This window comes from Chelmon rostratus, chromosome 14 (genome assembly GCF_017976325.1).
Source record: "Chelmon rostratus isolate fCheRos1 chromosome 14, fCheRos1.pri, whole genome shotgun sequence".
Classification (NCBI taxonomy): domain Eukaryota; kingdom Metazoa; phylum Chordata; class Actinopteri; order Chaetodontiformes; family Chaetodontidae; genus Chelmon; species Chelmon rostratus.
The window spans coordinates 1,281,786-1,300,793 of record NC_055671.1 but is presented as its reverse complement, the minus strand read 5'-3'; the positions used below and the strand labels follow the sequence as shown (position 1 = coordinate 1,300,793).

The following is a 19,008-nucleotide window of genomic DNA, read 5'->3' as shown; positions in this document are numbered from 1 at the left end:
ACTACTGTGGCCAAACTTGTGCTTATGTATAACAGTAGGCCTGAACTGTGGACATTAATGTGCGATGTGCACTTGTATCCTCCATATTTATGTTCATGAAAAATGGTTTGTATAATATTTTCAATTAAAAAGTGAAATTATTAGTTGTTTGTGCTTTTTTTTCCCAAAGCTTCCAAAATTCCATTTTTAAGATACATCAGCCTTATTGTCAAGCTTCCAGCATGGAGGTGCATTAACTTATTTGCAGTCTTACTTGCAGTCATCGGTGTCTGTTGAGCCAAAATCAAACTGCAGTGCAGTCATGATGCTGTCATCTGCCCTCCACTGGCCACGATGAGCTGGTACAGGGGAGAATGTAATTAAATTACTCTTATGTCATATGCTCTGTAACATGGTTTCATAAACAACTTGTATGTCCACAACATTTATTTTTGAAAAGACATAAAAGCACCGCCAATGTTACTGATCTTATAATTAATGGTGGTATTGAGTGCAGTCTAGATTCATTTCAGGAGTTTCAGGAGTGGATCATTATTGAAAAAGAGTTCATGTCCTAAAGTAATTATCCTAATTCATTTCAAATACTAAGGTACAATATGTATTTGGTTAAGTATGGAATTTGTTGCGTATTTCTAGAGGTCATTATGAGATTAAAAGTCAACCACTAGAGGGCAGCAAATTGGCTTTATTTAGGAAAGACGCGAGAAGTGGTGGAGGAAGAATCTTCCTGTTAGAGATGGAGCTCAACCCTCCAATGCATATTGACATCCTGAGGCTGCAGACACTCTCTTTGACCCTCACACAGATCATTTTTTTGCACACTGTAATATTTGAACTCATGTTTCTGATTAATCAAATGGAGAACGAAGCTGGTCTATAATGTTGCCTTTCAAGAAACAAGAAGCACAGTGGCAGAAAGCAGTAAGATAAAGCTGACACTTTCACATATTAGAGCTAAGATAAGTTGTTGGGAAAATACAGGCTGATGCATGAAACTCTTAAAGAGGGTCATTGTTTGCATTTTATTTTTATACACAGTATATTCCTAAACTTTCCCATTGTTGCCTCAAACTGTGCAGTTAGGAGAATGCACTGAACAGGATTTGTGATATCACTGTTTGAAAAATCATGGTCCACTGCAGAACTTGATGCCTGCAGTACACAAACACTGATAACGGACTTTTTCATGAATGAAGTAGGGAACACCTTCTATCCAGCAGTTTAACTTTTTTTTTTAATGAAAAATATTCATATTCATAGATTTGGCATTTTTCACTGAGGTGGAGTAGATGTATTCTTAATAATTCTTAATGAGGCAATGATAAATGTTTTTGTATAAAAAACGTATTAAATATTATTGATAGTATTTCTGTATGTCTTAAATATGATCTTTGATCACATTTGAAAAATACTGAATTATTAAACAAGGACTTGTTGTGATACAACCTTTGTGATGCAAATGTTGTTTTAATCCTATAGTTGTTCATAATCCTAATCCTGTGTTTTTATACTCATATGGCACGTTGTTACCCTGGGACAATGACTTGTTTTTTGGGGGAATACATAACCGAAAGACCTAAATAATCCAAAGAATAGACTGAAATATGTTTTTCCCTCAAAAAATATAATTCATGCAGTAGTGTTAACCCCATCACACCTCCATGTGAAGCTGCTTTTGCGAGTCGTCTTCCAACATCTTATCAGCATTGAGTTACCTGCTGAATTAAAAGGGCAAAGACAGAAAGAAGCAAACACACACACTGGTAGGGTTGAATGTTTATTAGAATTTGCAATTAGCGATGTAACATTCACCTACATGGCGCAAAGGAAGTCATAAATATGCTAATATGCAAATATGCACACCTTTACTGAAATGAGCTCATTTCATCAGGGGATGATCTTTCCAAGGAAAACTCAGTGACACACCTCCATGTGGCTGAACGGGGTGGAATGCACAGAAGCCTGCTGCTCTGATGACACAGTAAATAATAGTAGAAAATCAGCAACAGAGTTTATATCAAATATTTAGATAGAAGTTAAAAGAAATTTCAAAAAAGTCAGAAGAGCACTGGATATTCAGATAGTGAAGCAAAAAGAAAAAGAGAAAAAGGCTTTGTAATGCACTGCACTGCACCCGTAATAGTCCTGTGTTTCTTTTCATTCACGTGGAGCTACAGTACTAAGTTGGCAGAGAAAGGTGCATGGCTTGTGTATTCAAATGAATCACTGTTTTCATCTGAAACAATACAGGGAGATGATCACTTGTGGATGCAATATGGCATTCCGTGTTTTTTACAATGTAGTCCATATGAATCAATGAATAAAACAATCAATCAACAACCCAGTGGTCAACAGGTCAGTTTATGAATAAGTGTCAAAACTTGGCAACATTAAAATTCTGTTAGAGGAAACAAAGAAAATTAAAAAAGAAACCATAAAGGAAAGAAAAGAAGGACAAGAAAGCAATGATAACGTTGTATCCCTGTACCAAAGTGGTGTAGTGATATTTGATAGCATGTCATGCTCCATTAGTGAAGTCCTTTAAAAGTGGGATTGGCCGTTCCATTTGTTTAACGATACAGATGGAGGCCATTTTGGGTCAGGCCTGAGCTTAATGTGTAGGATGGGAGAAGGTGAGCTCAGCGAAAGGCAGTAGTCATAGTTGAGGTGAATACAATAATGTTGATGGTGAGGATCCATGGTTGATAATGGTCAAAGAGGGGAGGTCATGCAGCTCGGGCCAGAGGCGAGGAGGGTTGGAAAATCCCTCGGGGGAAGAATTCATCATCACACTGCGGCCCCTGGCCTGGTGGTGCTTTAGGTAGGACACAAGACTAGAGAGCACAAACAGTGGATAATCATGAGAAAATGATTCAATAAGGTTAATTCAATGCAGTGATTCTTCCTAATGAGGAGGTTCAACTTTACACTAACTGAACTGATTAGAGAATATTCCAGTCAAACATCACACTGTAATCTTCACTGTTCTGACTGTGTTGTCCTGGTCTGTGTGGTCGCTATACCAGTCAGTAAAACAGGGACATTTTCACTTTGCAGAGGTATTCAAACGTGTGTGTTTACCTTTCAGTATGTAGTCGGTTAGCAGTGTAGGCACCTTCTCACTGTCCTCCTTCATGGCATAAAGAACTGGGTGGAAGAGAGAAATCAGAATTCAGAATCAGCTCTGGGTGTCCACTTTTTCCCAGCCAGTAATTATTAGCGGATTGATTTGATTGGATACTTACTTTTTGTGAGCATCTGCAGGTCGTCGACAGATGGAGGGGTGCCTTTCTTCTCATATGGAATAACTGTGTTTAGATACTGAAAACAGAGTCAAGATTCAAAGGGTTTAACCCCAAACTGGGATATTTGACAGTCAAGATAAATCCACATTCTAGGACTAGAGGTGTAGCCCTCCATGAGCTGTCACTATTGGGTTCATCCTCAGGCACATGCAGAGTCGGGGGTCAGAGGCAGCTTTCTATCATTGCTGTTGTCACAGCACTTAACTTGAGAGCTTGAAGCAATTGTTCAGCCTTTTGGGGAATATGCTTATTCACATTCTTTCTAAGACTTCGATGAAAAGATTGATCTCTGTCTGTTGAATATGAAGTTGTAGCTATGAGATAGTTAGCTTAGCTTATCTTAGCTTTAAGATTGAAAACATGGAGAAACGGCTTCTCTGGTTCTGTCCTTTGACATTTCTTTTTCAAATTTAGTGATCTCATAGAAATCCCAAGGGAAGTGTTGTTGTCAAAATGTTGAATAATTCCTTTGAAAGTCATGGACTGTACACTGAAAGCAATTAAGCCTTTAACACTGACTGAGAGGTTAAAGGTACTATGCAGGATCTAAATGTAAATGCACTGAAATTCAAAACACAGTGTTTGAATCTGCTATCAGTTTATTACTTATTGACAGATCTTTTCATGCACAGACTAACTACTAAATCTAAAGCTATAAATGTTTTCCAAAAGGTTTGTTGACATGCAGTAATGCCCACAAAACTGGATTAATATAAGTTAAACTATAATGTGTGCATCTGGTTGTGATTTATATGGACGAAAAGCAGGGACATTGCAGTGTACTGCTTACACCATCAACAGAGATCAAATTGCATACAGCAGGCTGACCATGACTCTGTATGACCTCAACTGTGCACTGAAATGAGGCAGTGGTGTAAGTATAAGAAGTGCAGCTAGTGCAACTGCACAGGGGGCCTGTGGCCTAAAGGGGCCCGGGCAAACTTAACTTCTAGCTCAGTGGAGCCATGTCACACTTCAAACTTTTTTTAAAACATTTGACCTTACCTGTTTCTCATTTCCTGTGCTTCCAAATGTCTGTCTGATGCCCGTCTGCAGAATGTTAGACAGTCCCTCCATGCTGAAACGCTGAAGGTCACACACACACACACACACACACACACACACACACACAGACGATTACTACAAGCTACTGATAATTAGTTCCTTGATCAAACTGAAAGACTACCTGAAATCTGATGAAGAGTGATTTTTTGTTCAGGTACAATCAAAACTTTGGAAATCTCATACAAACCATGTTGCAGTGAACCATGAAACCATGCTAAGATACAATTAGATGTATTGTTTATATTGCATCAGTATCATTAAGCCATCTCTACTTCAGTAAATCAGCCTCAGGTAACCAGCAGTCACCAGATTAAAATACTACTGCTGCATCGTGGAGGGAAAATCCATTAGGTTGTTTCTCTGTTACTGGACGGAGCAGACTGGATTGGCCAGTTACTGTATGAAGAGCTCGGGTCACGTCCACTTTAGGATCCTTCCTGGAAGACATTCTAGAGGCTAATGGACCTGAGATCCATTATGCCAACAGCCATAGTGAGGGAAGAAGGAGAGCTGTGTGTGTCGTTTGTGCAATGCTTGCTAGGCGTGTCTCTCTCCTCATTGCAAACGCACTTAAGGAAGGATCACACAAATAAAAGGAGAAGACATGCTAACAGAGGTTGATTCTGTATTGCACTGGACTGACTGAGGTCGAGAAATTTGTGACTGTTGGTTTTCTCTGCCTCTGAAAACGAGGCGTAAACACAGAGCAGATGGGATCTACAAGAGCCACCAGGCAGATTGGAGTGGGGGAAATAAACGTGCATGTAATAAAGGCTTGTATATAACTAAAATCTGAAGCGGACTGCTTTATGAGCTGCTGTGGCTGCTGGTGTGGTGACACAGGTTTGTAGAACTCCTGTCTAGCCTGTATGGCACACACACAAGCACACTATGTATAGTGTATATAATAATCTAATAATCTGAGAAGATTCGAGCTTTATGACATGGTGCGTTATCCTGCTGGAAGTAGCCATCAGAAGATGGGTACACTGTGGTCATAAAGGGATGGACATGGATGTTGGGTCACCAACAATACCTATCTATCAGGTAGGCTGTGGCATTGAAACGATGCTCAATTGGTACTAAGGGGCCCAAAGTGTGCCAAGAAAATATCCCCCACACCATTACACCATCACCACCAGCCTGAACCGTTGATATAAGGCAGGATGGATCCATGCTTTCATGTTGTTGACGCCAAATTCTGACCCTACCATCTGACTGACGCAGCAGAAATGGAGACTCATCAGACCAGGCAACGTTTTTCTTCTATCTTCTATTGTCCAATTTTGGTGAGTCTGTGCGAATTGTAGCCTCAGTTTCCTGTTCTTAGCTGACAGTAGAGGCACGCGGTGTGGTCTTCTGCTGCTGTAGCCCATTTGCCTCAAGGTTCGACGTGTTCTGCGTTCAGAGATGCTCTTCTGCATACCTCGGTTGTAACGAGTGGTTATTTGAGTTACTGTTGCCTTTCTATCAGCTCGAACCAGTCTGGCCATTCTCCTCTGACCTCTGGCATCCACAAGGCATTTTCGCCCACAGAACTGCCACTCACTAGATATTTTCTCTTTTTCTGACCATTCTCTGTAAACCCTAGAGATTCAGTTTCTGAAATACTCAGACCAGCCCGTCTGGAACAACAACCATGCCACGTTCAAAGTCACTTAAATCACCTTTCTTCCCCATTCTGATGCTCGGTTTGAACTGCAGCAGATCGTTTTAACCATGTCTACATGCCTAAATGCATTGAGTTGCTGCCATGTGATTGGCTGATTAGAAATTTGTGTTAACGAGCAGTTGGACAGGTGTACCTAATAAAGTGGCCAATGAGTGTGTATATATATATACATAGAGAGAGAGAGAGAGAGAGAGAGAGAGATGATATAGGTGAATAGGTGAATAAAGCTTTCAAGGCCACCACAACTTCCTGCTGCTCACCTTTACAGGCATGCTCCCTGTCTTCTCCGTGGGGCCCGTGGAGCCGGTACTCCCTCCGTTCACAGATGTCATCCCTCCCCCCTGAAGGCTCAGGGCTTTGTCCCGGCGCCGGCGTTTGCTGCTGTCTCGTTGCTCCTTCTGCCTGTTCTGAACCTCCATCAGAGCCGTGATGAATGTGTTCTTCACCTCTTTCTCAAATTCCAGCTCTTCACGCCGAGCCAGCTGGCTGACCAGCTCCTCTGAGTACTCGCGGATGGCGGCCTCCACCCGATGCAGCAGTTCAACTAGCGCTGAGCTGGGCATCAGGCTCAGGCCTGCGGAACAGATGAGTAGGGGGGCAGTATACAGTAAATAGTTCGGTTTGAGCAGGAAAGCAAATGTGAGAGTTAATCAGAGCTAATTTGCTTAAGCAGGACTCTAATCAACAAATTTTCACATTATCAGTTGTTTTCATCTCTGCTACTCGTCATCCCTTCAGAGAAAGCAGCATTTTTTCATGTTGTTGTTAATGACTTGTATGCAGTTCAATCACAGATTGTTTCATTTTTGGAGGCATGAAGAGCAGTATGCTGTGCTTCATGTGGAAAAAGGCAAAGACAGGAGAAAAAGACGGAACTTGTATCATCATTATCTTTATATTATTATTATTATTATTATTATTATTGTTGTTGTTGTTGTTGTTGTTGATAATTGTAATTTAATTTACAGTTCATATATAGTATGGAGCGTACAGTATGTGGACAAATTGATCCTGCAGTCCTTTATGCTGCCATACAATCCTGATAATTTATGAGTGTATCCAGCCAAAACAAGAATCAATGAATAAAAACATTCCAGCTAGTTGTTAGAATGAAAACTGCATATTTTGTAATCATCAGCGTATTGTTGCATTTTATCCATCTTTCCTTTTGTTGTTCCTTTTGTCTTTTTGTTTTGCTCATTTGATCTTATGGCAAGCAAGTAAGATGTTTCTGTAGCATCTTTCAAATCCGGAGGTACAAGGTGCTTGACAGGTGCACATAAAGAACAGCAAGAATTTCAGGGAATGATCAAACATATAGAGAAAGAAGTAAACATTTAAAGAATTTCAGGAAAAGCTAAAAACCAACCCATATAAGCAACGGTTACATAAAACTTCAGATGTAAAAACAAACACTAGTACTATTAGCACTATATTTATTTACACAGCTGTGTGAGCCAAAATGTACTCTGCCCCATGTTTGGCTCCCGTTCCCACAGTGCTCAGAACAAATTCATGCAACGCAGACGGAGGAACCACATGGATCTCTAGTATGTTCATGGACAGGGCGCCTTATGGCAGACAACAATTTGTCCTCTTGAACTCTCACCTACAGTATGCACCTACTAAAATGGTATGACTAATCTATCCAAGCGTATTTCTAAATCAACACCTGTGTGGAAACATGTGAGGATGTCCCAGTGACCTGAATGTGATCAATGATCATTTCTACCCAAAAATAAGATTGGAAGGCTAATTATGAGGGTAATTAAGATCTACATCAGATGGATATGTATTGTAGTTTGTGCATCCTTTACCATAGTGTCCATGCACTCATCATTACTGGCCTTCATGTTGGATCCAAGGAAACGTGAACTGTACTGTATGAAACAATGACTGACAAGGCAAATTCCAGCTAATATTGTGGGAATATCACATATTCAAATAAAATTAAATCAGTTTACAATCCGCCTCTGATTATTAGTTTTTAACAAAAAAACGTGATCATCTGAAAATAATGCATTGTAGTTTCAAATGAAGCAGTCTCTGCTGTGATAAAACCAACACCTGGGCTGTAATTCCATCTGCCTGTAGTCCTGCTCTGGCTTATCTACACCTGGACAACCTATAAAAAACTGCAGATTACGTTACATAACTACATAACGTTAGCAAATGGGCTCAGAGTTGATTCAGTAAAGAGTTAAGATAACTTACTAACATTAGTCTGTTACTAATTTCAGTCACATATGCATAAGAAGCTTCTGTCCATTATAAATGCAGCATAACATTAACATAAATTACATGCATAAATCACTGAATTTACATTTTTTTATTCATTTCTGAAGCTGCATTCATTAAAAAAAAAGGTAGCATAGATTATTTCCAGTTTTACCTTCGTAGGAGCAGTTGTTGTTGGAGGCCTGTGACAGCTGCCTGATCTCCTCCAGCAGGGAGGGGTTGGTCCTTGAGGAGCAGTGACTGCTCTCCTCTTCATCCTCTTCCTCAGTTTCACCAGGATCCGGAGAGTTCTCCATCATCTCGACTATCTCCTCAATGACCTTAAAAAGAGAAGAGACAGAGTAAGAGGGCAAGATAAATGAAAGGATGCAGGGAGACAAGTGGATGGACAGAAAAGGATTAGGAGACAGGGGTAAGTACATACACTATGCATCCTTTTTTAAGTACAGTGTGGCCGCTAAAATGCCAATAGCCTCCTTTATAAGTGTACATACACATTCATTATTGACATCTCCACAGGCTTCAGCAATGTATGGCAAAGGCAGGAATGGAATTAGGCAGGTATCTATCTAAACTCTTGTACCAGCATGATATAAGTGCAGTCCAACATTTTACACTGTCATAAATGACAAGAGTAGTTTTATTGGACATGATACAGAGCCTTTTCCAAAACAGTATGCATAAAGAAAAGACTGCACAAACAAACAGCTTGTAACACATTACAAAGGTAATACAGTGGATACACACACATCCACATTGTTAAACCTTGTAAATTTCACCTGGGTAGAAGGGACTAGACCTATCAAAATGTGAATGCAATATTTAGTCACACATAGGTTGACTGGAGTTCCTCAGGGGTCTATTCTTAGTCCTTTACTGTTATTTTCAATCTCACTTTGTTATGCAGACGATGTGACATATTTGTCCATAAATTCATCAGACAAGAGGCTAGAAATCTGGAGGTAGTCTCTGATGACAATTGAGGAGCATTGCCAAGAGTAGATAATTTTCATTCTGTGATGGAAAAGCCCTTAAACATGTCTTGGTCTCCAGCCATGTAGATTAGCTGAACTCCTCAACACTGGTTCACCTGAGAAATGAATTAACTGCTTTCCTTACCAGATCTAGACAATTTAAACTAATTTTCCCCATTCCTTCTATCCTCCGTGCACTGGTTGGTGTGTGGTGTTTAGATTGGTTTTATTGATTGATTTTAAAAGGTTACTGTTTGTCTTGAAGGCACAACAGTCTTGACCCATCCTGTATAATTTTGACCTTTTCACTCCGTACACCTCTGCTTGTAGTCTGTGGTCTGCCGACCAACAACAAAGAGTTTGAATGGAAAAGGCGTTACATCACCTAAATAACTAAAATATGATTTGGTAAATCCAAGAGACATGGCTCATGTTACACTCTACTTTATTTTTCTTATATATTATTATCAAAGACAGGACACAAAGTGCTGTTTGATCTTAAACATTCTCTCACACACATACAAACACACACACACACACACACACACACACCTGATCGGCTGTGATAAGAGGCTCTTCGTTCAGGCAGTTGGCATTGTCATTCTTCTCATTCATCTCCTCCTCTTTTTCATGGATCTGCAGCAGAATGTGAGACAAAACATGAGAACCTAGCAACAAAGAGCTGGTTGCTACAGTGTATCTTACTAAGAAAAGGAGCCAAGACTGAAAAACTGCCTATCTGCATGTGGAACATTAAACTAAATCCACAGTAATTTTCTGAAGAAAGAGAGACGCGTGCCGAGGCGAGATCAGTCTGGGACTGCGCTCATTTGAAAGTCTCATGCTTGAATATTTTACAAGGTTTTATATTATTTAGTATCACTTAAAAAAATGTATTCCATTTGTAAAAGTTTTTAATAGTTTATACTACATTCATTTATTTATTTATTTTTTTTAGAACATTTCACTTTCATGTAACTTTGAAAGTGAAGTTAATAGTAAATTGTGAAATCTGTGACATTGCCTTGAGAGATGCCTTCTGGTCCTCAAAGGATTTCCTAATAATTTGGCTGATCTCTTGGATTTTCCTCCAGCCCCACCATCACGTTGACATTTGTGGTTTTGTAAGAAATGTCCCATGAATTGTAATCACATTGGTGAATGATCCCTTAACATGTAGCACCGCCATCACACCAAAACTTCAGTTTGTCACTTCAGTTAATGGCAAAATCCCTACAAAACTAATGACATTCCCATCAGCTTCGCCTGTACTTTTTAGCTAGTGCTGATGCCAGCATGCTAACATGCTAAATTAAGATGGTGAATGTGATAAACATTATACCCACTCAGCATCAGCTTGCTGACATTGTCATTGTAAACATGTTGCATGCTGCTGTGTGCATTGGGCTCAAAGTACTGCCGTGCCACAGCATCCTGCTAGCACCGCTAGTATGGCTGCAGACTGTTGGCCTTATTATATTACTGTCAAGAGGGCTCGGGCCACAGCTGATCATTTATGCAACATAATTGTGAGACAGTTCATGACAGATAAGCCATTTGCTGAAAAATCCATGGTACACAGCAAGAGGCTGTGCTTTGTGTTTGTGCTATGTTTGGAATAAATGACTGTCCTAAAGGCAAGCTGTCGCTTGTTGGACTGTTTTGGTATAACACTTTATAAACTAGAGGGAATTGCAACAACTTGACTGAAGGCAGGATGTAGCCGAATATGAATAACCCTCTCCCTCTGGGGTGTAAATGTGCGCTCTGGCCTTGACCAGCCAAACATGGCCTAGACTGCTAAGTGCCTGCTGTCCAGTTGTATGTGACAGGCAATTAAGAGAGGAAGACCTCTGCTGAATGGAAGACCAGTCAAGGTTGTCTGAACATGTCTTCAAGTGTCAGCATGAGAATAGGCCTTAGAAAGAATGAAGCAGTTAGCTGCTCAGTTTGGTACACCAAAATGAGAAATAAGGAAACACTTCATTCACAGCCATTTAAAAGCATAAAAAACAGAATCAGATTTTTTCCTGTGTAAACTAGTGGAACAGACAGTAGTTAACATTTATTATCATGTAGCCAGAAGAAATACATGTAAGTACTACACATCCCTCCTCATCTCATCTGCAATTTTCTGGGGCTGTGAGCAGTTTTGTTTAAAAAATAAAACTGCTCATTTGAGCATAACATGAGTAAATGAATATTACAGTGGATCAAATTTATGATTAACACTTTTGAGACAGTAAATGTAAACCAAATACAAGATAAGAGAGTCAGAATAAGGAATAAACAGGAAGCTCCAATAAATTTGAATAAGAGATTTTAAAACACCTTTTGTTTTTGGAAATCAAGTTCACGATATATAAAGAACATAAAAGCCCGAGTGAAGCCACCTCTCCAAAATAATAAAAAAAAACAGTTTACTCATTATTGATTGTTTTACAGGTCAAATAGGACATTGTAGAAATAAAAAAAAGGGGAGTGACATGTACCTCCTGGTCAGAAAGATTGCCGTTGAGTCCCTCGGAGGCGGGGCCGTCCCAGGTGGAGATGTAGTTATCAGTTAGAGCATCCCACACACTGCAAGACAACACACAAACACACATGTCAGCAAGGGGAACTTTCAAGAGCCTCAAAAATTCATAATCAAGCATCAAAACACTGTCTTGGCCTTAGCTCTAAAGGCTGTCTACTATTTTAAGCTGGTGTGTCCACACACATTGTAGTTAGACAGTTAAATAACAGCATAAACTCCAGTTTGGTGTATTCTGTCTCCTTGGTTATAAGGCGGTCTACTCAGCCCTGTCTTCAGCACCCTGCAACTCAGTCAATATTTCCATGTGGCAAGTCAATGATGGTGGTCAATATGCAGAACTGGAGGCTGCAGAGGAACAATGCACAGCAGAAAAAACACAGCTTACTACTCAGTAAAAGGTATCCTTAGAAGAGAGTTAGATAAAGCTCCTCACATCATTGTACCAGAGGTTTCTGACTGTAACCCGGCGCAAGCTTCTGTCTGAGGGGGAATGACATCAAACTGGGAGAGAAGTCTCCTTTGTGTTTTTCCTCCTCCACTCAGAGGTTGGCTCAGGCCTGCTGCCCTGCTCCCAGTGGCACTGCACACACCCGCACAACAGTGGACACCATTCAGCTAACAGCTTACCTCACCGGCCATGCCTGCATGCCATGACTGCACGCACCAGCACATAAACAGGGCAAAGTATCAATACACTTAACCCACATCCATACAAATCTGCACTGTTAAAATGAAAATGTGTGGTATTACAGGAGGTTGTGCAGGTAAGAAGCATTTTTTTTACCTTTGGACAGAGCCAGGCTAGCTGTCCCCCATGCTTCTTGTCTTTTCTGCCAAGCTAAGTTAATAGCCTGCTGGCTGTAACTTCATATTCTGTGTACTGGACAATAGTCAAATCAGTCCTCTCATCTGAGCGTATGTCCCCAAATATTAAACTTTTCCTTTAAATGACTCCGAACTCTTTAAATGAAAACCCCACCTCTGTTAGAGAATGTAATCAGTGATAAGCACAGTGCAAATAACGACAACAACACATGAACAGCACATACTGCTTAATACAGAGACACGGCTTTCACGGCTCTGACCAGCAGGAACTGGAACTCCATGTTACAAAGCTGTCCTGCTGTGATTGCTGGCCTGCAGCCACTGAACAGAAATCATTCTGTTCCTTAGACTTCTTTGCCAGGTTGTTGGTCTTACTCATATCTGCGTTTCAGATCAGGCAACTGGAGGGATTAGGCCAAAATGTATAACAGACTGTTTCCAACCAAACTTCACATAGATTATTTCTGACTGTCCAGTTCTCCAGTCTCCAGAGTCACTTTATATTTTTCATATATGCCATAGCACAACACAAGGTCCTCAGTGCTGTGAACATCAGTACTGTATAAGTTTCTATTAATGGTTTTCTATGTCTAAGAGACACTAAGGTGACTAAATATCTTGTGAATAAGACTCACTTCATGGAAATCACAGCATGGATTGTTATTTGCATTAAATGAAGAAGAGGGACAATGAGACATTGTTAGTGGGACAAAAACTCAAGAAGAGGTGGGGAACAGTGTGGATATCTGACCCCGCCATATCTATAGTGGTTTCCTTATCTGTGCCACAACAAAGGAGTGTATGCCATTAGGCTTGCATATTAGTCATAACATGCAGACCCGTGCAGTGCTGCAGAATTCACATCCACCCACAGTCCTGTGTTCTGTGCTCCATATTCAAAGCTTTATTCATCAACACAGAGTTACTTTCACATCAATTTAATGTTTGAAAAATCCTTCCTTTCCAAAAACTCTCCCCTCACACCTACAGCCCGACTATTTTTAGCATGATTTATATCCACACAGTGTGAGGATGTGTGTGTTTCCGCCTCAGAGCCTGCTAGCAAGAGGAGGAGGATCTGGCAGTCAGCTGGTGGAGAGGCAGAGACAGACCGACAGAGCCGAAGCCAACTGAGGCGAGCAACACTGCACATTGAATAATTCAGCATGCAGTCTGACTGTGGTGCTGGGGAGGGTGGGGTCATGCTCCTGATTGACTGCTTGTTTGGGATGCTGCGGCCTGCGTGTGGAAATATTTGGACTTTTGTCATGTGTGACTTGCTGGACTGCTGAGCCACGGTGTTGCCCTTGAGGGTGTGTTGTGAATGACATTAAGGGCAGCAGAATGAGTAGGCTAGTGTGTAACTAACAGAAATGACTGGAGGAATAACTTCTACATTATTTGTGCTGGGAGTAAGTCTGTGAGTGTTATCATGTCAGTATGTTTGTGGTCATTTGGGTCACTTTACTATATTCCTGAAAGCCAAGGGGTGCATCACACAGTCCAAATGCTACCAAATTTAGGAATTTTACTGAAAAGTTCAAATTATTCAAATAGAAATGCTCCAAACAAAAGTTATTAGTTAGTAAGGTCTGAAAAAGCTTTCTGTATATTGACATTGTTATCACATGTTGTAGGATGCTGTTTGAAATGTCACGTTATTTGTATTTTTAACCCATAAATACTGGTGCAAATGCTTTTTGATAGACTGTGAATGTTGAATCAGATCCATTAAGACCTCAATTGTGCACATCACAGGCTTGAAAATACATTTTAACACCCCACTGAATGCCACAAGGGGTGTCGGACATTTTTAGTATTACTATTACAGTGGTCACTCACTCTTCGTCCTGCAGCCTCTCCTCATCCTCCTGGTTGTGTGACTGGTTGCGTATGGGCGCCAAGCCCTCCGTCTTGGTGTTGTAATTGTGGAAGCAGACATTGAGCTTCTCGTCAAACTCGTTGACCAGGTCCTCCATCGACTTGAAGCTCATCATTTCAGAGAAATTCTCCAGCTCGGAGAAGTCCTCGCGCGTGATGGAGGCAAGGGGAACGGTGGTGGTGGTGGAGTAGGAGGAGTGGTTGAGCGCTGGATGGTCTAGCTCATCCATGCGGCATGGCCGGAGGTCGTCAAACTCCTCGTCCAAACACACGAGAGGGGCTTCCATGGTGTCCCCTGTCTGTTAATCTCTGAGCCCTGCACAAACACAGAGGGAGTGATGTAGTGTTTAATGCACTGAGTTTGCTAAATCAGCATGATGTTTTAAGTTTTATCAGCATCCCTTTAATGAGGCAAGACTACTGCTGCAGCAAATGTGTTTAGGAGGAGAGGCAGACAAAGACAAAGCACAAAAGTCTGTACCTGTCCCCATCTGTTAGATTGACCAGCATCCCAGAAGGACTGATCTGGCATCTCCTAAATCATGTGTGCCTCACCTCATGTGGAATGGCACCATGTTGTCTAGACAAAGAGGAGATGGAGGTAGATGTGCCAGAAGGGGACCAGGTCCCAAAGGGAACCCAACCAGTTGGCTTTACTGGTAAACCACAGTTAATTAAGTACCTTTGCTGGGATTAAACTGATGAGGTTTCCAAGAAATTATGTTATTAGTGTAGAGTCTAGGGTAAGACTATTTTCTAGTGTTGTCTTCAAGGGTTTTCAGGCTAAATAAATCTAAATCATGTTGTCCTCACTTAATTGCGTCAGATAATTATAATGCTGCACTCAGAATAATTCCAATGCAAGCATGTGAATCACTTGTAAAAATGAATATACTTCTAAGACTAGATTTTTACAGCACCACAGAACTTTTGGGGTTCTGGGATAGACTTGAAAAATGACTCTAAAATATATCTGGAGAGGTAAGAAGCCTAAATGTAGCACCTTACAAAGAGACAGGGGTTCAGGAGGCCTGGGAGCATTTATTATTGGTCTTTTATTTTTATCTTAACACCTTCAATGTATATTTGCTTGAGCCTGACAAATAAGGCAGCTTGGTTCACCATCGATGAGAATACATTTGTGCTTACAAGATGTATCTTTAAATGTTCCCATCAAAATCATTCAAGCTAAATTTGCTGGAACTGTGTCCAATTTATCAGTTATGTCTCAGAAAGATATGAAGCCCTTACTGCAATATCATTCTCAGTTCCTTTTGCTCAATAACAGGACATAATTAAGTGTTGGAAAGGCTTTTTCTTCCACAATAGAGTGACAAAGGAGTTCAAACACTCTCAGATATGTTTAAAAGAGGTGAACTCCTACCTTCCAAGATCTAAAAATTCTTCTTCTTATAATTATTCTTTGTTTCTCTATTTACAATTAATGTTGTCAATGCATGCATATGTTGTCACATGGCATATTCAATTACTGTAAAAAACATAAATTTATACTTACATATTTTATTTTTCTTTAACAGTATATATATATATATCAATTACCTGGAGTCTGATAAACCATTAAACTCTCAACTTTCGATCGGTCCATTATGAATATGTTCACAGAGCATAGCATACTCTTCTGATTATCAAATCAAGCTGTGGTTCTCCATAGTGTGAGTCACGCTCCTGTGGTATTGAGGCCTATTATCACATGATTTGGGATAACCCTCTCTCTTTGGAAAGAGGTATGCATGAATATATCTTAAACTATAGGTTAGAATATTCCATGGTCCTAAGCTGCCCTGCTCTTCAATGCTGATTCTTCGTTTAGGTTTTGATAGTTTCTTTAGAATGAATGAAATCATCAGAACGGCATACACTAAGAGAAAGCAGCTCACAGTAACTCGAGGTTTTGATGCTAATGGCCATTTTTTTTATTTGACTGTTGACGATAATTTGAGTTTTGACTGTACATACAGTACATGGATAAAATGATGTCCTGAAATATAAGGGCTGTCGGTAATTGAACATTTTATAAATCAGCAGAAATTAAAGGGTGTAAACCTGACTTACTGTAATGCTGCACTCAGACCTTTAAGAGAAGTTGTGCCTCGGTCAGGTAGTCAGATGCTGCTTAATTACAGTAGCGAGGCCTAAGTTCCATCCTTTGGGCTTTGCTGGACCATGGCCTGACGTAAGTGGGTGAGTACAGAGGAGTCCTTTTAAAAACAAGCTTGTGCAAGCTTCTTCCTCTTCATCACACCACTCAGCAAAGTGCTCCTCCATCAACAGCCGGATACTGTTTTTCAGGATCTCATCCGCTCTGTCTTCAGCTCCCTCCTATCTGCACTGCTGTGTTTTTTTCTTTGTGTTTTTTTATAATTGCACCTGCTTCGTCTGTGGCTCGACACTTATTTCTCATTTCTCTGCTGAGAAAAGGACTCCATGTTGAATAACTCCTTACAGCAGAGAAATGAATCACCTCCTTCATGTGACAGTGACTGACAAAAGATCCAATTAAGGTCATTTGGTCTGTGCAAACAAGGAACATGGGCATGGAAATAAGCAGCTGAGTCTAGCATTGCCACAGGGCTCTGATGCACTGTTTGAAAATTTGGCAGGATGAAAGATCACAAAATCAATTTCCTAAAAACACTCTCTAGTCATACTGTACACTTTCTATTCATGGTTAGTTTAGCAGAATGGGTGTGGAAAACTCTGGACTATTTCTAGAAAAAAGGGACATCACAGCATCCACATTAGAGCTGCCAGCAGCATGGATTGTGTGAAGGTGTTTGAAATGTGCAGGTGTTGAATGTCTGCATAGTGTGTGTTTGGGACATGTGTCAGCCTTTTTTGTATTTGACCTTCACAGAGAGTGGTGGTGGTCTCAGGTGTATGTCCGTGCTCCCCAAGCATGCAGGTACGAAAAGAGCCAATCACACGAGCTCATCAGAGGTCATTTAATGCAATGGAGCAGAATCACTCACCCCATTTTGCTGTGGGAGGGACGACCGAACAACAACTCAAACACCAATTCCATTGCAGATTTTTAAAGCATTTTTTCTCTTTAGTGACTCCAAGCAGGAATTTAATCATGTTTGTACTAGAAATGCCGGTAAAATCATTAGGATTTTATCCCACATAAATCTAACTGAAATGGATTCCACATCAAATCAATTTTCAGACAGAAACGGAAATCAAGCAAGTGCATATCATCAGCTCATCAGAGGGAGAAAAGAGAGGAGAGTGGGGGAGGGAGAGCAGAGCAGTGAGCAGAGAGGAAGGAGAGATGGAGGAAACCATGGTTACAAGGCAAAGATGGAGGAAAGATGATGCACAGTGAGGACCTCTGAGAGGTCAGGGCTGGGAGAATGAGCAGCAGGAGGATACGAAGAGCAGGAAGACAGATTACCTGGAGTGAATGTGCCGCTGTTGTTCTGGCTTGGTGTGAAGGCAGCGTCCTCTCAGTCAAGCAGAGTCTGTGCCTAAGCCTCCCTCTGCTGCAAAGCCCGCCGATGAGCAGGAGGAGTTACATTCATTCCAGGGTGAAAGAGAGAGGAAAAATTAAGGAGGTAAAGATGGCAGCGTGGTCTTAACTTTGGTCCGTATCCCTTCCCTCACCCGTTAGCCCACAGCCACCCTTATCTGTCCTCCCACAGCCCGTTGTTTTCCAATCAATAGGCAGCCAGCCCAGCTCACACAGAGCCTGCGCACTGCCAGGCCTCTGACGATATCAGCTCTCCCCCTCCCTTTCTTCCCTCACTATCCTCTCTTTCTCCCTTTGTCCCTGCCTCCTCCCTCCCTCCCTGCACGCATTAATTCCCCAATATTCATGAGGAGGGAAGGAGGAGGGGCAGGAGGTTTGGGGGAAGGTGTTTCTGTAGGAAGGTAGCACATTGTTTATCTGTCTACCTTGTACATTAAATCCTATTTATATATCACCAGCTTCCTCCCCTGCTTACTCACTCTGCCACAGATCTGAGTGGAGTGACAAACAGAGGAAAATGTATTATTTTAAATCTGTATATTTCCACACAAAAACTGCAGCAGAACTAAAACCACACTGCACAATGATTAAGAACTGCTGTGAAAATTGATGAACATAAAAAGCAAATACATTTTTAAATTTGAAGTGCAGCTTGTTCCGTTTCCAAAGTCAGTGTTTTTTTTTTACTTTCTTTCTTATTTTGAAGCAAGAAAATAGAAAAACAACATGTGCATAGTCAGTCAAACAGACAAAAACAAAATCCAGACCCATCATCCCACCCAACTATCACAAAACAGAAACACAAACACAAAAAAAAGAAAAAACAGAGAAAAACTAAATAGCTTAAAGAGAAAATGTTTGTGTGCTGAGGGGAGACCATTCTTACACAACTCATCTTAAGTTCCCTGCAATACAATGAATAATCATTCAAGTGATCTTTCAAACAACATTGAGAACGTAAGGGGAGGCACATCAAGCCAGACAAACTAGACGGAAAGGTGTGCAGCATATAGCATTATGCC

The 19,008-nt window shown here is 40.8% G+C and overlaps 1 protein-coding gene across 1 annotated transcript; it reads right to left on the bottom strand.

Moving 5' to 3' along the window:
- Window positions 1–1,824: 1,824 nt before the first annotated feature.
- On the bottom strand, window positions 1,825–17,982 carry fez1 (fasciculation and elongation protein zeta 1 (zygin I)). Its single transcript, XM_041952676.1, has 10 exons — window positions 17,912–17,982; window positions 14,458–14,812; window positions 11,747–11,834; window positions 9,807–9,890; window positions 8,435–8,600; window positions 6,303–6,616; window positions 4,311–4,391; window positions 3,246–3,321; window positions 3,082–3,147; window positions 1,825–2,834 (listed from the first exon to the last, which is right to left on the bottom strand). The coding sequence occupies exons 2-10, from the start codon at window positions 14,781–14,783 to the stop codon at window positions 2,818–2,820; spliced, it is 1,218 nt and encodes a 405-aa protein (XP_041808610.1). The 5' UTR covers window positions 14,784–14,812; window positions 17,912–17,982; the 3' UTR covers window positions 1,825–2,817.
- Between the last annotated feature and the right edge of the window lie 1,026 nt (window positions 17,983–19,008).